The 21877-nt window shown below is 47.0% G+C and overlaps 1 protein-coding gene across 1 annotated transcript in view; it reads right to left on the reverse strand.

Annotated features, from left to right (window-relative positions):
• Nucleotides 1-1848: 1848 nt before the first annotated feature.
• The window catches only part of LGMN (legumain), a 36097-nt gene continuing 16068 nt past the window's right edge, over nt 1849-21877 (reverse strand). The window contains exons 3-14 of the mRNA XM_047863212.1: nt 16302-16399; nt 14978-15059; nt 13192-13277; nt 11822-11897; nt 11059-11121; nt 10206-10272; nt 9242-9360; nt 9066-9155; nt 6925-7125; nt 5656-5826; nt 2662-2729; nt 1849-2393 (exon numbers count right to left, since the gene is read on the reverse strand). Coding sequence (XP_047719168.1) covers nt 2351-2393; nt 2662-2729; nt 5656-5826; nt 6925-7125; nt 9066-9155; nt 9242-9360; nt 10206-10272; nt 11059-11121; nt 11822-11897; nt 13192-13277; nt 14978-15059; nt 16302-16399 — 1164 coding nt within the window. The 3' untranslated portion in view covers nt 1849-2350. The remainder of the gene's footprint in view (nt 2394-2661; nt 2730-5655; nt 5827-6924; nt 7126-9065; nt 9156-9241; nt 9361-10205; nt 10273-11058; nt 11122-11821; nt 11898-13191; nt 13278-14977; nt 15060-16301; nt 16400-21877) is intronic.

Below are 21877 nucleotides of genomic sequence, written 5' to 3' on the forward strand. Positions count from 1 at the left end.
GGCTGATCTTAGTTGTGACACACATGGGAAGTTCAACCTCATTAGAAAGCGAACAGAAAATTACAATATGAGGCACAGAGAGCCCGTATCTACTGGGGGCCTGTGGAACCACAAGAGGAAGGGAGAAAAAAGAAACCAAAGCACTGTGAATTATGCAATTGCCATTTATTTCAGAAACAAAATATAGCTGTTCTTAACCCTTAGGACCATGAATGCTGTTGGAGTTTCTGTATTTATTCAGTAGATAAAACATATTTTCATTCTCCAGAGGACAAATGGAGAACAAGAGTATCACAGTTCGTGGAAATAGAACAGAGCTTCTTCCCACCTGTATCTTGAGACCTTTTTAAAGTACTCCTTTTAAAAGTTCTCCTTTTCAGTGCTCAGGTTTCTTTGAACATCAGCCAGCCCTCCATTTCACCCATCATTGACCATTAGTGACGACACACACAGTATGCTTCGTGTACTTGTTACCTAACACCCTAGAGCTCCCCCAAATCTGTAGGATGGTAAGAGTTCTTTATCCTGAGGTCCTTTGATTAGCCGGAGGACAACCTCGCTGAGAAAGGGTAATCTGTGCTGATAGAAAGTGGGCCCATTAGAAACAAAGTTAACACCTGGAATTTGTCACGGACATAACCCTTCTGGCCAGTGTCCCAACGTCCGATCCATAACTCCAAACTTTAAAGGCATCCATCAGGGGCGCCCGGGTGGCTCAGTCAGTTAAGCGTCCGATTTTGGTTCAGGTCTCATGGCTCGTGGGTTCAAACCCCACGTTGGGCTCTATGCTGACAGCTCAGAGCCTGGAACCTGCTTCAGATTCTGTGTCTCCCTCTCTCTCTGCCCCTGCCCTGCTCAGATTCTGTCTCTCTCAAAAATAAACATTAAAAAAATTTTTTAAGGGCATCAATCCCTGTTAAATAAGACAGGTCTCACTTCATAAAGACAGGTGGTCATGAATATCGGGGTTTACTTAGTGTTTCGCATTTGCTTTCTCTCTAGCTAGCTAGCTACACAGCATCTGGCTATATGGCTTGTTTTTAAAAACAGCATCACTGAAATGTAACGAGTAAACTGCGTAATTCCACTGAATGTGTACAATTCTGGGGCTTTTTTGTATTTTCAGAGTTGTGCAAATATAAAATATTTTCAGTCACCGCTAAAAAGAAGTCTGCATAGCGATCAGCTACAGCTCCTTCCCCGTTCCCTGCTCGCCCCACTGCCTGGCGCCATTCACCCACTTTCTGCTTCTATAGACTTGCTTATTCTGGACAAATAGATACAAATGAAATCGTGTAGCACGTGGTCTCTGGTGACTGATAACTTGGTTTAACGTTCCCACATAAAGAGCTTCGTTCTCGTTCCGTTTTAATGCTCTGTGATATTCCGCTGCGTGGATATGGTTAGTGTTACTTACGTGTCTTTAGCGAGCCCGGTGTTGAGTACCTCCCAGTGTGGGGCACCGGGCCAAGAAAACAACAGTAAGTTGGGCAGTCTCTGCCCTCCAGGAGCTGAGACACCCCCTCCCCAGTAAAGGCAGATCTTGACCGGTGCTGTAAGAGATACAAATCAACACAGAAAGGGGAGGGGACTTTCGATGAGGGGGTCAGGGGGCCAGGAGGAAGTGGAAGAAGGTTCAAGGGAGACATGGCACTTCAGATACACCTAGAGAACCTACCACACACAGGAAAAGGCACTCTGGGGCGAGAGGACCAGTAAGTAGCAAAGGCACAGGAGGCTGAGAAATCCGAGAAGTACAGAGGGACAGGAAGGGCAGAGCCGTGGGAAGGGGTGAGGGAGCTGAGGCCCAGAGGATACACTAACCAAGTCAGGGGCCTGAAATTAAACTCAGATTCCATTATAAAATTTTATTTTTTGAGATTTGCCCATTATTGATAAATAAGATACAAAAGCAATCAAAAATCATGAGATTTCCTAAAAACAGTTTTCCATTTGGGGCATACATCCCTCTTCGATAAAATCACCCTATCTGCTTCAAATTCCGCAGAACAGAGACTTTCACTGGCTACAGAGGCTCCAGTGAACTTTCTGCTCCTTCAAACCAATGAGCACAAACACCTCCCAAGAAGCAATTATACTCAACACAGAGCTTTCCCCACACCAATCTGTGGTTTTATCGGAGCATCACACGGGACCTGCAGGAGGCTGGGGAAGTAGGCAGCGGTGAGCAGGTCTCTGTGCAAGGCCTAGAGGGTGGCCCGGGAATGTCCGCGCTCCCCAGGAGGGCCTGGGAGGCTCGCCTCCCTCTTGTTCTACCTCTTCTGCCCGGATTAGCACGCGTTCTGAGCGGCAGTGTTCCCACGTGGAAACCCGTCAGGAAGGCAGTGTTTCAGTAGTAATGAAGGCACACCTTGTCCATGGACAATTTTATTCTGTGCAAAACAGGAAGAAGAAGTTGGTGACCCATGTCAACTCTGAAGAAAATTAACACAAACCTAATCCAACCTGGAACAGGTCATCCTTTATGACGGACCCACCCAACAATTATCTCACGGAGGATGCATCAGTTTTGGATTCCTCTACTGTGAGAGGGGGTGGCTGGCAGAAGTCAAAGTGTCCACTTGCAGAAAAGGTTTAGCAATGCTGCTTGCTTCTGCTTTCGGACTGACACTGACCCCGCAAGGCCCAGGGCTGGCTCACCTGTCAATCGGATAAGGTTTTTCACAAAGGTTGACCAGCACGTACAGATGTCTCAAAGCATACTCGTACTAGAGGAAAACACCAAAAAAGACATCATCAAACACCATCACCACCACAGAAGCAACTTCTAACCTGGGAATATCCCACTGTTGTGGTTTTGGGGGGAAAGCACCTCGATCTGTGCCTCTTGAGCTTCTTCAGCTCATGGATCCCCCCCCCCCCCCCTCCACTTTTCGGTAATCTGGAGAAGATTCATGGGCTCCCTCTCCTGTGAAAAATGCAGCCCTGCCTGAGGGCTGGCGAGCCTCCCGGAGCGTTCTCGGTGCCGGGCCAGGCCTCCTGACTGAAGAGTCCACATGGCCCTGCTCCCTTCTATTACCTAGGACCCCCCCCACCCCACCCCGCCCACCTGGCTTTTGGTTCTGGGGACCTCATTCTGGGAGGGACACACTGATGAGAGATGGATGGGGAGTGGCCAAACTGGATGGCACGCAACAGGTAAGACTGAAATAACCGGGATGTTTATCTTGAAAAACCTCCAGGAGAATCTGAGAACTCTCGTGGGGAAGAAGGAGCAGATTCATTTTGTGTGATTCCAGAGCGCAAAAGAGTAACGCCGCCAGGGCTCAGTTGGTTAAGCGTCCGACTTCGGCTCAGGTCATGATCTCACAGTTCGTGGGTTCAGGCCCCGCTGAACAGCTGTGCTGACAGCTGGGAGCCTGGAGCCTGTTTCAGATTCTATGTCTCCCTCTCTCTCTGCCCCTCCCCTGCTCACACTCTGTCTCTCTCTGTCTCTCAATAATGAATAAACGTTAAAAAAAAAAAATTAAGAATGGATCTTGAGAAGTAAAATTTCTACAAATTTGTAATACATTTATTTTTAGTAAAGTTAAAAAATATTACATGTAAGCAGGAAGGTGTACAAATCAAGGGCATAGCTCAGTGAAATTTGAAAAAGTGAATATATGTGTATAACCACCACAGATGGTCCATCATCCTAGGAACCCCAGAACCTCCTAGAAGGTCCTTCCCAGTCATTAATTGTACTCTTCCCCAAAGGTAAGCAGTAATTACCAACACCAAAGATTCATTTTGCCTGTTTTTGAATTTTATGTAAATGGAGTCATGCTGTATATACATTTTTGGGTCCGTGTCTTTTGCTCAGTATTGTATTTGTGAGGTTCATCCATGTGGTATGTTGCAGGAGCTTGTTCATTTTCACGGTTGTACAGTATTTCATTATATGAATAGACCGCATTTGTCAGTGCTGGTTTGTTTTCTTTTCTTTTTTTTTTTTTTTTAATCAGTGCTACAATTGAGGGACATGTCTGTTCTAGTATTTGGCTATTTCGAATAGTGCTATTAGGAATGTACTTGTACTTGACTCGTAGTACAGAAGTGTGGACACTTCTGTTCAGCATATACTCAGGAGTGGGACTGCTGGGTTATGGAGCAGGCCTAACTGCAAATCTACCATAAATGGTACCAGTTTTCCGCAGACGGTGACCAATTTCCACTCCCAACAGCAATGAATGAGACTTCCATTCGCACCTCGTCATGACCGGGAGCCATCGTTTTCTGTCTTTTTCATTTTAGCCATTCTGTTAGATTTGCCTTTTTCGTGTTTTGTTTTGTTTGTTTGTTTGCATTTCCCTGATGAATAATGAGGGACTGCGCCTGCTTTGTTGTGTGTGTGGCTACTTGGGTGTCTCTCTTTGTGAAGTTTTTATTTAGCTCCTTTGCTCATTTCTCACCTGGCCGTGTTTGTGGTTTTCATAAAAATTCATTAGCATTAAAAATACGTATATAAAAACATTTTTTTTAAAAAGAGTGACACCACCAGGAGACGGTGCATTTATTAAACGAGGGGGACATTTTTTAAATCATTTAATAGGTAAGAAAAATACTTCCCTTACAAAGGTAAATAAATGAAAAAATAAAATCGAGAGCTTCCAAATAATGGAGAGCTACATCCGAAGTGCCAAGGACTCTATCTCTGGAAGCATTCAAGCATGACCAGGTGTGCCCGTCGCGGCCCGACAAAGCTTTCTACGAGGACGGAAACGTTCTACAAAATTCTCCAGTTCGGCAGCCGCTGGCCGCCTGTGGCAACTGTACAACTGAAATGTGGCCGATGCCACTGAGAAACTAAGCGTTACATCTTACTGCGTTTGAATTAATTTAATTCATTGAAGTTGAAATGTAAGTAGCCATACGAGGCTGGCAATTACCGTACCAGAGAGCACAGCTCTAAAGCAGAAGTCGGCGAACTTTTTCTGTACAGGGCCGGATTGGAGATATTTCAGGCTTTGTGGGCCGTATGAACTACTCGATTCTGCTGCAGTGTGAATGCAGCCATAGACACGATGCCACAATCAGAGCAGGGCTGTGTTCCAATATAACCATTTATAAAAACGGGCTGCGGGTAGGATCTGGCCCGTGGGCCGGTTTGCTGACCCCCTTCCGCAGGAGGATCCCGGCATCACGTAGCGCTGACCACAGGCGCCTTCCCACCTGACGTTCTACAACCTGCAGAGGCTTGTTACCTTGTCCTCCACGGGCCAGCACCTGACTCCAACAATAAGGCTTGGGGAGGGGTCAGAACAGACCCGAAAGGGAGAAAGCCTATGTGACCGGTGTTTGGCCGGGACAGCACGAGTGTACAGAGAAGGAATGCGCCTTCAGTCAAATATAAATGGGAGTTGAGTCATGACTGGTAAGCTCCTACCCACAAAACAACTGAGTGTGTCTGGGGCCAGGATTTATGGTCAGTGAATCTGGCTGAACTTCCTCCTCTTGTCCCCATCAAAGGCCTCTGAATGAGTCCATTGTTTCCTCAGCCTGGATGGAACCTTCTACAAGGCAACGCATCCCACGTGATTTCTAGTGGACAACCTTAATTTAGCTTTCGGGGTTGAAGACACAGGGAAAGGCTAAGTTGACCCAGGGGAGGCAGGGTGCAGCAGCCAGCGGCCCCCGGGGGTCCGGGCTTACCATGGGTGAGTGCCAGTTGAAGCAGTGTGCGCGGAAGTGAGACACGGCTGCCTGGTAGCAGTCGTGCGCCGTGAGCTCGGCCCTCTCAGACAGCAGCCCCTCCGCCTCAGCACCGGACCTCGCAATCAAGGAGACGATCTTTTGCACTGACTTCTCGATGACATGCCTAGCCTGTGAAGAAACACACCTTTTCAAAATGTACCGTACTTAACGCAGTCTCTCTTGGAACCCTGGATCAGGTTAGGAGCCCATTTAAAGGCTTCTCTTTGTGCAACTTCTAACCCAGGATGTCGAAAGAGATGCCAACGGAGGCGTCCTACAGAAGGCAAGAGGTTGTGCACGCGAGGCTTCTGGAACAGCTAGAAGCCTTTAGAAATACCTGCCTTTCCGATGTCTTCTCGCACAACGTTAACATTTAAATCTAAATACCTGAAGAGCAGGCATGGCCCACTCTGAGAAAAGGAGGGGGACGGAGAAATTGTGCCAAAGTAGACTGTTGTCCCACAAACGGCGCAGTGTGTTCACAGGCACTTTGCCTCTTCCAGAAACCACCAGACAGATAGAGGCGCACAGAGCAGGGCATCGTTTCCTTCCCAAATGATGAATAAAAAAAAATACCTTCGCGCGAAATGAGTTTATTACTGCTATTTCTAAATCGGTTAATATTTTTAAAATCTCAGTGTTCAGGGGCTCCTGGGTGGCTCAGTGGATTGAGCATCCGACTTTGGCTCGGGTCATGATCTCATGGTCCGGGAGTTCGAGTCCCACATCAGGCTCTGTGCTGACAGCTCGGAGCCCGGAGCCTGCTTTGGATTCTGTGTCTGCCTCTCTCTGCCCCTCCCCTGCTCGCTCTCTCTCTCTCTCTCTCTCTCTCTCTCTCTCTCAAAAATAAATAAACATTAAAAAAAAATTTTTAATCTAGTGTTCAAGTAGCAAACTAAAAATGTCTTCTAAGCAACTAGGTATAAAAGGGAAACACCCACATGCCATGACTTCTTGGCAGGATACAGGACAGAAAAAGAGGTCAAGGTCAGCTTACTAATGAACAATGAAGATGAGGACAGCCGCTGCTCACTCCTCTGTTACACAGAGCACAGACTAGTCTCCTTTCCCACATACCCCCATGTGCCAGGCGGAGTGGCCCCAGAGTGCTGTCACCTGGCTCCAACAATGCTGGATAACTGTCAGGAGGCAGAGACCAAGTTCATACATGCTGCCCGGTGAGGCTGGGAGCAGTATCCGGAGATGGTTCCTTTAACCACTACTTACATCCAGATGCCTGTGGATCTTCTCCACGAGCTTCCTGGACTCCTGAAGATCATTGGTGCTCATCAGCTTCCTTTTCATGATGGTGAGGGGCACCTCAGGGCTTGGGGTGAGGTCAAGGTCCTTGACCGGAGGCAGGGAGATGGGAGAACTGGCTTTGTGTTTCATACCCTGAAACTGCATCACCTTCATGGAAGAGATCGACTGAGGAGAGAGGGAGAGAACCAGTCTGAGTGGGAAGAGTGGATGTGCCACACATACCCTGGGTCCTGCCTCTTCGCGGGAGGCTCACAGTTCACACCACGTGGTTTTAGGACCACCGAACAGCCACAGTCACAGCCAGAAAACAGAGGCTTGGCCCTCAGCAGTGAGCAACGCAACACATTTGAGCTCCTGAAATCCACCGATGATGAACTTCAAAAATACCCAGCATCTAGGGGCACCTGAGTGGCTCAGTCAGCTAAGCGTCCGACTTTGGCTCAGGTCATGATCTCGTGCCTTGTGGGTTTGAGCCCCGCGTCGGGCTCTGTGCTGACAGCTCGGAGCCTAGAGCCTGCTTCGGATTCTGTGTCTCCCTCTCTCTCTCTGCCCCTCCCCCATTTTCACTCTCTCTCTCAAAAATAAACATTAAAAAATAAATAAATAAATAAAATAAAATAAATATCCAGCATCCTTTGGAGGAGAACTGCTAATTATTTCATATATAGACAATCCTTACTCCACAGTCATGCAGAGCTGGGGCCAGAGTCGTTTCAACCAGTGACGACCTGGGTTGTGCTCCCCTATCCATGTTAACCTGCCTGTCCCTAGAGACCAGGAATAGGAAAGTGCAAAGCGTCCATTCAGGTTGCAGCTGAGGCCTGGGTCCACTGAGAGAGACAGAGCTAAAGCCACAGAGGGTCCGGCTGACAGTCGGGGCCAAACAAGCACGATGGCCAGACTCTGTTTGCCTGCACAGGTCACTCCAGACTGGATCCCAATCAGAGGGAGAGAAATGCTACAAGTATTCTTGTTCCTAAACCAAGCAACAATACTCGAAAAAAGTTCTAAGACAAAAAAATAAATATACAGAAACATGTAACATTTGGCAAAGATCCATCATACCTCTTCGACCAAGACCAGGAAAGGCCAGCGCCGAGGAAATCACAAAGTGAACAGGAAGCCAGGGACAAGGAGCTGTGGCTGGGTGCCCTCTCCCCCGTGAACCCCCCACACGGCCAGGGCGGTGCCACGTCTGACCCTGCCTCGTCCAAGTCACCTCCCCCCTTGCCTTCTCTCTGCTCCCCGCTCCGGAACCCCCACTCAGAAGCCCGACCAGGCCCGTGGCATCCTGAAGGCCTGTCTCGTGGCCTCCAGGCCCCAGTCCACACTCTGTCAGGGACGAGCTGAAGGCAGCTGGCCTGACCAGCTCACCAGTTTTTCTAGAAGGCCCATGCTTGCATCACAGGAACGGGTCTCAGCCGGCGAGCACTCAGATGGCGGCAGGCCGCTTGGGGAGTGGTGTCTGGTCACATGGAGAAGTACACAGACCACCTCCTCCTCTGCGCATCCCAAGGGCTGCCCCCCCCTCCCCCACACCCGCCCGTGGTGGCACGTAAGGCCCAAGCCTTCAGCAGACACCTGCTGTGACCTCTGTCTAGGCAGCCCTGATCATCTTACCCATTTAACCACCTAGGTCCCTTCTGGGCAGTGGCGGGGAGGGGGGGGGGGGCGGGGGAGCGGAAGTCCCTAAGTTCTAGCCAAAGGGTGAAAAGTAACAAGTGCAACATGCAGGATGTGGGGTCCTAGGAGGCAGAAGCTTTCAATCCAGAGACCTCTTAGTGTGTGCCAGCCCTGTTCAGTGCTTTGGGTGCACGACCTTCTTTAATTGTACACTGAGGCTCTGACCAAGGAGGAAAGGGAGATTTGGCGAAGCTAAGGAGCTCGCCCCGAATCTCACAACTCTGCGAGTTTGAGCCTGGTAAGGTCCGACTCCAGAGCCCGGGCACGGGGCCCAGGATGCAGTTGGCTCTGAGAGGCAGGGACATCGCCGCCTCGGCCATTTCTCCCCTGGGTCCCCATGTCTCTTCGCCAAGAGATCGACGTTCCAGGCGAGTCAGCCTGAGGCTCGGGAATCCACGGGGGGGCCAGGCTGCCCTTCTCACCTTGTTTCCATACTGCATGACGTGGCTGGTGTTGGTGTGGGATTTCACCAGCTGGTACTGCTTGTGGAGGGTCTCTTTGGTCAAGTCCTCCTGCAAAGATGCAAATGTTGAAGTCCTCTGACAAGTCAGAGCTGACGGCTCAGCCTCAGCTGGACGGCCGGACCCTAGGGACTCACCACATCCGAGTCCTCCATCCAGTTGACGCTGTACCAATCCCCCAGGTACGTGGACCTCTTCTCGTCATAGTAACAGGCATAGGACGACTCGGTGGGGTTGGCAGCCGTGGTCGCGTAAACTAGTAGGAGTTAAAGACATCTTTTGATTATGTTCTCCTCTCTGCCGTGGCTCCCACCCGATGCGTGAGCCTCTCCCTCCCGTCTGATGTGATCAGAGCTCGCCACCTGCCAACAGCACGGGCAGGACAGAGAGACACAGCCGTACCCAGCCCTGCTCACTTGTTTACAGCAACTGCCTAAGATGAAATGGGGAAGACAGAGAAGCTGGCTGACGGACGCGGCCGGCGGTAATAAGCAGCCCGCGTGCTTGTTAGGATATTGAGTGATTCTAGAATAATCTGAACCATTTCAATAGCTCTGGAAACTTGAAGAACATGTACCTAATTTCATTTCTGGAGAAAGCTAACATTTACCAAACAAACGAACACTTTGAATATACACAATAGCTACCGTTTACTACCCAGCTGCTATGGGCTCAAAATTGTGCTGGGCAAGTGGTATCACTTAAAATGCAACTCTCCCAACAGACAGCATCTTCATCCCCATTTCACAGATGGGGGTAACTGAGGGCCAAAGAGGGTAAGTCAACTGCCCAAGATCAGATGGCCAGCAAGCAGTGCATCACAAAGGGACGGAAGCTGGTCCAAAGGCTATGTGATCTTGGACTTAAGTAGCTTTACTAGAACCTGGAAGAGCACCATGAAGCTCACATCACATTCTTTATTTATTCTTTATTCCTGCCCACAGTAAACCCCTCACCCCCGCTTCTGTGCACCAGGCTGCCCTAAGCCCCTGCTTATACACACCGCCCGGTTCTTCACGTCGGCAGAATCAATGACCGACTGCGCCACTGAGCAACCTGCCCACCCAGCCTGGCTCAGAGGCCAGCACGACCACCACATACCATTGATGTCGGAGGGCAGGTGGCGCATCATGGACCCAGACTCACAGGCTTCGATGTAGAACACCATCTGTGAGGTGAAAGAGACACATGACCTCACACCCTGGCCAGGCATGGACCTCTCACAAATGCGGGCTCTGCTCACATTCCTGTCCCATCCTTAAGGGTCTTTTAACTCTTGCTTCTGGGAGAGATCTCTGCCGTGAGAGGCTGCTGCTGGAGGCTACAGAACCTGCTGTCATGCAAACCGGAAGGACTCAAACCTATTCATCGCTAACAGACGAAAATGATCCATTAGTTGAAATGGTGCAGAGCGAATGGTGCCATAGATAATGCCAGGAAAACTGTTCCACCGTCCAGTTCAGGGAGACGGTGCGGCAGGCCCTCTTTCCACATTTCTATCACGTGCATGCTCGAGCTGGTCAGTTTCTATAAAGGGTGCTACAAGGGCGAGCGACAGCCAACGTGAAAATAAGACGATGGCGTTTTCCTCCCCGGCTGCTCCCAGCTGAGGTCAGTGCTAGAACAGTGGTCTTCAAAGTGGTCCCTGGACCATCAGTATCCATCTCAACTCAGAAAGGCAAGTTCTCAAGCCTCTCCCCAGGCCTCCAAGTCAGACTCTGGAGGTGGGGTCCACACTTTGTTTTAACAAGAGCTCCAGTGATCCTGATCTAACAGCTAAAGCCCTAGAATTACAACAGTTTAATCCCGGGAAACCAGCGGTCAAGACCGATCCCAAGGAGACTCCCCAGGTAACAGCCATTTGGGGCTGGGGCAGTCACGGTATACGGCAGGCTCTGTGTCTACTGCCTTCCTCGTATTCCTCCCCGCAGGCTGCCCCAAGCGCTGACGTTACCTTTTGGTACATTTTGTGTTTGTACATGTACTGGATGGTCTTATTCAGATCCTTTACGTGAAGCTGAAACGTAAGAATACGGACATTCAGACCAACATCTCCAGAGAACCCCCCTAAAAAAGTCCTAATGATGCTTTGTAAATTGTTATTTACCGGCCCTTAGAAAGAATCACGGTGAACAGCACTATCCCAAAGTGGCATCTCATGTGTTTTATTCAAATATTTAAAAAGGGGAAGAGAAGGGCGCCTGGGTGGCTCAGTCGGTTAAGCATCCGACTTCAGCTCAGGTCATGATCTCACACTTCGTGGGTTCGAGCCCCATGTTGGGCTCTGTGCTGACAGCTCGGAGCCTGCTTCGGATTCTGTGTCTCCCTCTGTCTCTGCCCCTCCCCCGCTCATGCTGTCTCTCTGTCTCTCTCAAAAATAAATAAATATTAAAAGAAAAAAAATAAAAAGGGGCCAAGAATGTGCCCTCTCCTCCATCACTTCGTCTGAAGCGTTCAGAGACCGTGTTCTATTACTGCCTCTACTGCAATGCACCCAGGTCTGAGACCTTTTACTAAGGCTCAGATATGAAGACAAATGTAGGCAAAACTTGCCAGACAGATTTCAAGCCGCTACGTGTGTCCCCCACACTCACCTGCCACACACAGAAACCAACCCTGGTAGGACATGAGAAACACACATCCCAGGTTTCATGTCAATGCCAAGGTTTTGTTTGCGAGTCTCCTACTTTGCATTTATAATTTTAAGGAAAACTCACGTCGTCATTAGGAAACACCAGTATTCCAGTAGCTCCATGATCGGTGAAGTAAACGAACACGTGATCCCGGGGGCCGCTGCCGAGAGAGCGGGACACACAAGGTCAAAATTTCCACTATTTCACTTCGACTTCTCTGAAAAGTTGCTCCATCAAAAAAGTAAGAAGATGCTCCAGGACTACGGTCTACTGTTGGGTGGTGCCCTCTGCTCCTGCTGAGGGTGATCCTGAACCACAAGGCACATCCCAGAGCCTCAGAGCTGTGAGTTACAGTCCGGGAGGAGACATCTGCCGGGTGGCTTGGCTTATGGACCAGGCATGATTCAAACAGTGAGGTCCTTGGGGTGCCTGGCGGCTCAGTCAGTTGAGCGTCTGACTTTGGCTCAAGTCATGATCTCAAGGTTTGTGGGTTCAAGCCCCACATCAGGCTCTGTGCTGACAGCTCAGAGCCTGGAGCCTGCTTTGGATTCTGTGTCTCCCTCTTTCTCTGTGCCTTTCCCGCTCATACTCAGTGTGTGTGTGTGTTGTGTCTCTCTCAAAAATAAATAAATATTAAAAAAAAATTTTTTTTTCAAACACTGAAGTCCTTTGGCAATCGGGCCTCATGCCAGCGGCCATGCTCTCCAACCAGATTGCCCTAAGATGAGGGAAGGAGGTCAGCACACACAGCTGAACACAGTCCTTCAGCTCAGACTTCTTCCCTTCCAGGCCCCTCAGCCTGCACGCAGTCTGCCCACTGTGTGCCCGGCCCACCTGCCCATCCTTGTGCCCACTGTTCCCTTCTGGCATGAAAGGAACAGCACCATTTGCCAAGGATCTGAGAGAGTCTGAGGGCATGTTACTGAAGTCCCTGACATCACTTAAAGTGCTACATCAAGAGATGCTAACAAGCCATCGGTCACGGTCACCCAGAGCCGGCAGCAAGCAGTGGGGTGGTTTTCCCCAGGACAAAGGTGAGAGCTGTGTACACGCATGTACGCCTCTCCCCCCACTGGGCTGACCTCGAACACAGCACAGAACTGGAAGGCCAGACCCTACAACCTGACCGGCTGCAGGGCTTCCCGCCTGTCTCAGTGTTTTGTGCTGGCAGTGAAAAATACCAGCCCTAGGATCGTGGACAACAAAAAGCAGTCGCTTCAAGTGACAGAGAACATTTCATTAATGATAATGAAGGACCCTGGCTCCTAGGGTTAATTCAGTACAGAAATACGCTCCCCAGTGAAGCCATCACTTCCGTGCGGCCTGTCGTAAGTCAGGACAAAGCTCCCGCTCTGTTACTTCTCATGAGTAAACAGGACGGGAGCAAAGAACAACACCTATTTGGGGGCCAAGTCATTAGGATAGTGTGGGAGCCTTTATAAAACAGACATTACCTCTTCAAGACCTTTCCAGATCCTTTGCCCTTCACTGCTTCTTCATCACCTCTTAACACAGCAAGGAAATTTTCTGGGGTCACATCCTACAGAGAATTTGGGAGTCAAAATCAGACATAGGTGTCATTCTCAATCAGAGCATTTGCTGAGTCTGTAGCTGACCTGAGCCTGCGGTCCACAGATCTCCGAGGCTCAAGGTTTAAGAGCAAACACTTTGGAACCAAGGTAGACCCAAAGCAAGGCCAGTGTTTCTGGGGCCTGTGCATGACCTCTTCTCAAATATCATCTTGCCTTTGGCTGATGGCAACTCAGCGAGCCCGCCTTTCCTTCCTAAACATCCCAGAGTCCATGTGCGGAAACCCAAAGATGCTGGTAGGTAGGGACACACAGCCAGGGAAGAGCAAAGCACCTCAGAGGCACAGCAGAAAGGGAGAAGCACCAGCACTGGGCCTCCCTTTGCATCCAGCTTGTTGCCTAGGAGGTCAAATCCCAAGGACACTTGATGTCCTTAAAGATTTTATAATGCTGATGCCTGATCGTTTAAAAAAGCAATACAGGGGCACCTGGGTGGCTCAGTCGGTTAAGCATCTGACTTCTGATTTCAGCTCAGGTCACGATCATGGGATCAAGCCCCAAGTCGGGCTCTGTGCTGAGTGTGGAGCCTGCTCAAGATTCTTTCTCTCTCCCTCTGCCCCCCTCTCCTGTACATGCTCTCTCTAAAATAAAAGATAAAAATAAAAATAAAGCAATACAGAAAAGTACAAAGGGGAAAAAAAACCCACCAAAAACCCTACCCCCTACCACTAAGATTCCAGGTATTTCTTTATCACACTATATAAAAACAATTTCATAAAAATGAGACCATCTATGTTACAAGCATGATGTGTTCAATTCAACTGTGCTGGAATTTAAAAAAAAAAAATTGAAAGAATTGCTGAATTTCAGATAAGATGTTCCTTTATTACCAAGAATATTAGTTCCTAAGAGATCTCTCTACGATCTGGAAAACCATGAGGTGGCAGTCATTATGGTATCTTCAAAAATGTGTCAATTGATAAAGCCTCAATCAGTTGGGAGGGACAGAATTCAATTGGGAGCGATATAATTCATAAGTGATACACAATTACAATTAATGAAAAACTATCTCAGCAAAATCCAGTGATGCTTTCTTTGCACCAGGGCTGGTGCTGAGAAAATCGATTTTCAGAAAAGAGCACAGCTCTATAATCAGATTAGCAGCAAGGATCTCTGCTAAGATCTCAAGAAAATCAGGTATTGTTGAAGGAAATCCATTATCAGGCTTAAAGGAGAAGACTAGATGGGGCACCTGGGTGGCTCAGTTGGTTAAACGCCTGATTCTTGATTTCGGCTCAGGTCACGATCTCAAGGTTTGTAAGTTCAAACCCCACGTCAGGCTCTGTGCTGACAGCGTGGAGTCTGCTTTGCGATTCTCTCTCTCTCTCTCTCTCCCTCTCTCTCGGCCCCTCCCCCACTCACGCACGCACGCTCTCTTTCTCTCTCAAAATAAATAAACTTACAAAAAAAAAAAAAAGACTAGAAACTAAAGATCAGTAGACTACAACTTACTTCTAGCTTTTTTCCTTTCCTTTCCTCAGCTTTCTTTCAAAACTCTCAGAAATTACTCAAGTGCAAATCTTAATAGCAACACGAAGCACCGCCCAGAAATCAGTGTCGCGAGGTTCTGATCCCAGAAATGCGAGAACGAGGGGCGTACTGTCACTGAAATGAACACAAGCCCTGCTGGCTCCAACCTCGCACCCCTCACCTCGCCGGTGTAGTCCTTCAGGACCCCCGCGTACACGTCCGAGCCATTGGGTCTGTTGATCACGATTCCTGGCGTGGGGTTGCTGAAGAAAACAAAGAAACCGAGGGACACATTTGAAGCGCGTGGTGTGATATGGCTCTGAAATCTCTCTTCAAAACTATGCCCCCGTTACGTACAAAAACAGTGAGTGACCACGTTTGTCAGAGACCTTTCTCATCACCCGCACAGCTGCCAACGTGCTAGTGACTTTAGAGCCTGGGGATCTCAGGCAGCCCACAGTTCTCCGGTTCTTGGTGGGAGCAGTGAAGGGCTGCCCTGAAAATGACAGGTGTGGCCGGCCTCCTGCGGGAACCGTACGGCCTTCTGGGGGCAAGACCCGAGCGAGAGATCTCTCAGAGCAAAACTCTTTACAGAAAAAGATGGGACGGAAGACAAGACTTTAATACAAGAGCTCAGGCGAGAAAGCTCAGAATGGACTCTGTGCTGTCGTGTGATCAGCCGTCCTTGGCCACAGCAGGGAAAACAAGGAGTGGGGGAGACTAGCACCGGTGCAGCTTAGTAGCCATAGTGCTGCTCCTGATCTCAAGACGGCAGATAAGCAGGCATGAGACGGCTATTTGTAAAGCTGAATTCAACAAACAATAAAAGCAAATTAGCACGGAAAGAAGGGCAGTAGGATCCAGCCTACAAGTAAGAGTCTCCTGCGCACAGGGCCACCGAGGCAACCCCTCTGTGCTGCCTGCCCCTGCTCGGAGGTCGGGAATGAGCACTGCAGAGCCCAGTGGTGAGTTCTCCAAGCTGAGAAGGAACCTACGCTTTTTTTTAAAAATTCTTTTCTTGACGTTTTATTTGAGAGAGAGAGAGAGAGAGAGAGAGAAAAGTGCAAGCGGGGGAGGGGCAGAGAGAGAGGGAGACACAGAATCAGAAGCAGGCTCCGGACTCCAAGCTGTCAGCATAGCGCCCGACATGGGGCTCGAACCCACAAACCGTGAGATCATGACCTGGGCTGAAGTCAGACGCTTAATCGACAGAGCCACCCAGGTGTCCCAAGAAGGAACTTACACTTTAAACTCTCCCAAAGCCACCAGCCCCAAACACCCTTCAGCAGCTCCTATGCCAACTGACACTGCCGGGGTGCCCCCCCCGCACAGTTGTGTTCAAAGCTCTACATGATGCAGCCCTGTGGGATTTCATCTGCCAGTCTGTGCACGTTCTAACGTTTATATTCTAATATTAATTCTAAAGATTCCTTTGAGCGGGTATGCATTTAAAAAAAAAAAAAATCCCGAATTCATCACCAAGTTCAAAAACACTCCCTACTTACTCTTCAGAGTTGGCAATGTCATCATACATCATCACAATGATCTGTTCATCAGGAATCCCGTTTCTGTGAACAATCTGGTAGGCGTGGCATGCATCCGCCTGGGAGAAAGGATTTTGTCAAGTTTTAGATTCTGCCCAGAAGGAGGTCAATTTTGGAGTTCTAAGGAGCAACACGGTTCTTTCTCATGGAACACGTGTTATAAATCACTCCTTATTGTTCGAGTATTTAACTTATTTTAGGGGAGCCTGGGTAGCTCAGTCGGTTAAGTATCTGACTCTTGGTTTTGGTTCAGGCCAGGATCTTATGGTTCATGAGTTAGAGCCCCAGGTCAGGCTCTGCACTGACAGTACAGAGCCTGCTTGGGATTCTCTCCCTCTCTCTCTGCCCCTTCCCTGCTCGCACACTCTGTCTCTTTCAAAAAATAAATAAAATCAAAAAAATTAAAAATAAATTATTTCAAACCATATACATTAGTCTTTTTTCAATTCAATTTTTAATTTTTTGAAATGTTTTTATTTTTGAGAGAGACAGAGCGTGAGCAGGGGAGGGGCAGAGAGAGAGGGAGACACAGAATCTGAAGCAGGCTCCAGGCTCCCAGCTGTCAGCACAGAGCCTGCTGTGGGACTTGAACCCACAAACCATGAGATCATGACCTGAGCTGAAGTCAGATGCTTAACCGATTGAGCCACCCAGGCACCCCTTAACTCAATTTTTAAAACTCCCCACCTCAAACATTAAAAAAAAAAAACTTTTTTTTAAGGGAGGTGACACCTGGGTGGCTCAATCCATTAAGCGTCCAACTTCGGCTCAGGTCATGATCTTGCGGTCTGTGGGTTCAAGCCCTGCGTTGGGCTCTGTGCTCACAGCTCAGAGCCTGGAGCCTGCCTCAGATTCTGTGACTCCCTCTCTTTCTGCCCCTCCCCTGCCCATGCTCTGTCTCTGTTTCTGTCTCTCTCCCAAAAATAAATAAACATTAAAAAAATTTTTTTCGGGGCGCCTGGGTGGCGCAGTCGGTTAAGCGTCCGACTTCAGCCAGGTCACGATCTCGCGATCTGTGAGTTCGAGCCCCGCGTCAGGCTCTGGGCTGATGGCTCAGAGCCTGGAGCCTGTTTCCGATTCTGTGTCTCCCTCTCTCTCTGCCCCTCCCCCGTTCATGCTCTGTCTCTCTCTGTCCCAAAAATAAATAAACGTTGAAAAAAAAAAATTAAAAAAAAAATTTTTTTTCTTTAACTCCCTACCTCATACCCATTATCCAAACTCTCATTCACCTGGTAGCTGGCATATATGTGGGTTACACACACACACACACACACACACACGCACGCACAGCACCACCACTATGGATAACAAGGGCCTTAAAAAGTCTTGAAGAATTTACTTTCATTTTTCCACACCACATAAAAGTCTCCCGAAAGCAAAGAATTAGCTCTGAAAAACAGAATGATGAACCACAGATTAAAAACTTAGTTTTGTATCAGACAGGATTCTTCCAATTCAAATAATTTTGGCTGCCATCGTCGCTGTTCATGGAATTGAAAACTCAGAAGGTCAGCTCAGGTATTGAAAGGAGGAAATGTACTCTTTAGTTAAAAAAAAAAAAAAATAGCAAGAGTGACAACATTAGGGCTTAAAGAAAAACTCTGTTAACGTGATTCCTTGTCCATAAAAGGGTGAAGACATTCTTTGCTTCCTTTTTCAGATGACACGTGGTCCACTCCGGAACCTGGGAATCATTTGAGGCCAGTGAGGAAAAACTTCTCTCACTTTCTGCTCCTGTGTGTCTTTCACGAACAAACAGACACACGTGAAGAGCATAGTGAGCCCAGCTCTCTGCCTCTCTGAGGAAGGGAGCTCTAGGAACTGGACCTTCAGTACACATCACATTCTACACAGTACATAGCACGGCAATAAAGCTTATCGAGCATTAAACCCGGCGGTGTAAATGCCTCACAACAAATGGACTTCACAGCTAGCGATGGGTGTTAAATACACAGTTCTGAACGTTGGGCGAGTGAGTCCAGGGTCTGGCACTCCGGAGCTGCTTCATGAATGGGTGACTGAATCAATACCTAACAAATCTCATACATTTACTGACTTTCTAGTACGTGTCAGGCACCGTGCTGAGACTTTCTAGGCGCCACTTCATGTGACTCTCATAGCAATGCTGCGTGACTAAGGTAATGATCCCTACTTTATAGGAGAGGAATCTGGAGCTTAAGGAGGTAAGGTGACCTACTCAAGCCACCCAGCTCATACCGAGATATCCCAGGCACTCTGCCTCCAGAACTTGACGGTGCTTCATGCAGGGACAACAGGGAAATCAGAAAAATTAGAGAAGCCCAGAGAGGGGGAGGAGCTGAAAATCTGAACAGATTGTTTTAAGATAGTTACTAAGATAAGTATTTTATACATATACAAATTGCTAAAATGTTTAAATCCCCGTTTCTGTGGAACAGGGAAGACCTTCAATACTAACAGTCGTAGGAAAGAAAATAGCCCCCATAGATGTCCACCTCCTAATCCCCAGAACTGGTGACCATGTTGCACTACCTAAGAAAGGGGAATTAAAACAGACGGATTTAAGATGGCTCATCAGCTGACCTTAAAATAGGGAGGTTATCCTGCATTATTCCAGTGGGCCCAGTGTGGTCACAGGGGTCCTTGTGTGTAGAAGAAGGAGGCAGTGAATCAGTGTTGCAGGGATACAATGTCAGAAAAGACTCAATTGCGCCATTGCTGGCTTTGAACATGGAGGAAGGGGCCATGAGCCAAAGAATGAGGACAGCCCGTAAAAGCTGGAAAAGGTAAGAACATGGCACCTCCTTCAGAGTCACGAGAGAGGAACACAGCCCTTTTGACGTCTTGATTTAATGTAGTAAGACCCCCCCCATTCAAGTTTCTCACCTCCAGAACTGTAACATAATAAATGTGCATTGTTTTGGGGTGCCTGGGTGGCGCAGTCGGTTAAGCGTCCGACTTCAGCCAGGTCACGATCTCGCGGTCCGTGAGTTCAAGCCCCGCGTCGGGCTCTGGGCTGATGGCTCAGAGCCTGGAGCCTGTTTCCGATTCTGTGTCTCCCTCTCTCTCTGCCCCTCCCCCGTTCATGCTCTGTCTCTCTCTGTCCCAAAAATAAATAAACGTTGAAAAAAAAAATTAAAAAAATAAAATAAAATAAAATAAATGTGCATTGTTTTAAGCCACTAAGCTCGTAGTGATTTGTTATAGCAACATTAGAAAACTAATCCACTGATGGTGGAAGTTTAGTGTGATTGGCATTCTACTTGGGAGAATATCTTGCCATTACCCAATCAACTTGAAGCACATTCCCTCCAACCCAGGGATTCTGCTCCTAGCGAGACCCTAAAAAAACTCTAACCTGTGCAGTAGAGGATTATTCATAGCAAAAGAAAAAAAAAAAGGAAGAAAGAAAGAAAGGGAAAAAGAAATAACCCAAAGGACCATCAATAGGAAAAAATAAACTGTCATATGCTCATATAATGGAATACCATAAAGCTCTGATGGATGGATGAATGGATGGATGGGTGGGTGGATGGAAGGAAGGAATACAACCCATGTTTCAAATAGATGAATCTCAGGAACATAATGCAAACAAGAATAAGTCACACAAAAATGCATTCACTATGATTACAGTTATATAAAGGCCAAAACAGGCGAAAGTAAACATTTTGTTGTTTATAGTTAAATACACATATGGTAAAACCAGAAAGCAAAGTGAAGGAATGATTGACAAAAAATTCAGGAGCTTGCCATCAGGCAGGAAGGGAGGGGGACTGAATCAGACAGGGCATAGGGTCTTAGAAATGTTTTTTGTTTTTTGGTTTTTTTAGTCTGATACAGGTATTCATTATTATTATTATTATTAATATTCTTTAAATTGCACACACAGGTCATATAGATAGTTCTTTGCTTTCCTTTTCATTAAAAAAAATCAAACCAATATTATGTCAGATTTAACTTATTCTTATGATGAAAGTGAAAGTGACCAGGTATACCCACCCATTCCCCTTGGTGACAACCATCCTATTATTTATTCCTTTTGTCAGAAGCCAGGTTCATTTAAAAAAAATAAAAATAAAAACACTTAAGAATAACTCTAACAAAAGTGTCAGACTGGTACACTGAAAATCTGAAAATGTTGAGGGAAATTAAAGAAGATCAAAATAAACAGAGAAACACCTCATGTTCATGGCTGAGAAGACTTAGTTAATTCTATTTAAAAAATGTTTTTAAATGACCAGCAGGCTTTTTTGCAGAAGTGAACAAGATGATCCTAAAATTTATAGGAAATTGCAAAAACCTAAGAACAGCCAAAACAATTTTGAAAAAGTTGAAGGACTTTTACTTCCTTTTGCATACTATATGTATTATGTACTGTATTCCTACAAGAAAGTAAGCTACAGAAAAGAAAATGTTACTGAGAAAATCATAAGGAAGAGAAAATGCCTGTATAGTACTATATCATATTTATTGAAAAAGATCTGCATATAAATGGATCTGTGCCGTTCAAACCTATGTTGTTCCAAGGATCAACTGTACATCAGGGACAGAACAGTCTTTTCAACAAATGGTGCTGGGACCATATGGCAATCCACACAAGAAGATGAACTTGGGCCTTCATTTCACACCACTCACAAAAATTAACTCAAGATGGGTCATAGGCTTAAATGTAAGGGCTACAACAATAAGACTTTTGGAAGATAACTTAGGACAAAATCTTCAGGACCTTGAGCTATAACTGCAAAGATGTTGTAGATATGACACCTAAAGTAAGGTCCATAAGCCAAAAAAATTGATACGCTGGACATCAGCAAAATTAAATACTTGAATGCTTCAAAAGACACCATTAAGAAAATGAAAAGATAAGCAACAGGGTAAGAGAAAATATATACAAAACACGTATCTGATAGAGAATTTGCATCTAGAATATGCAAAGAACATTGATAAGACAATCAACCCAATCAAAAGTGGATAAAGGATTTGAATTAACATTTCACCTAAGATACACAAATGGCTAAAAAGCACATAAAAAGATGCTCAATATCATTAATTATTAGGGAAATGTAAATTGAAAGCACAAGACACCAATTCACAGCTAGACAGACAATAACAAGTGTTGGTGAGGATGTGGGAACCAGGAACCTCCTCCATTCACTGCTTGTGGGAATGTAAAATGGTGCCACCATTTTGGAAAGTGATTCAACAGTTTCTCAAAGGTTGAACTTAAAGTTACCACATGACCGAGCAATTCTTTCTGCCCAAGAGAAACAAAAACATTTATCCAGCCAAGATTTACAGACCAATGTTCTTAGCAACACTGCACGTAATAGGCAAAAAATGGGAACAACTCAAATGTCCACCAACTGGTAAGACGACAGATAAAACGTGGTCTATACATACTCTTTAATATTCTTTGCCAGTAAAAAGGAACAAAGTACTGCCATGCTACAACACAGATACATCTCAAAAACATATGTTCACAGAAACAGAAGACTACATGTCAAATGGCTCCACTGATATGAAACGTCCAGAAATGGCACATTTATAGAGACAGAAGG

The sequence above is a fragment of the Prionailurus viverrinus genome, chromosome B3 (genome assembly GCF_022837055.1).
Source record: "Prionailurus viverrinus isolate Anna chromosome B3, UM_Priviv_1.0, whole genome shotgun sequence".
NCBI lineage: Eukaryota > Metazoa > Chordata > Mammalia > Carnivora > Felidae > Prionailurus > Prionailurus viverrinus.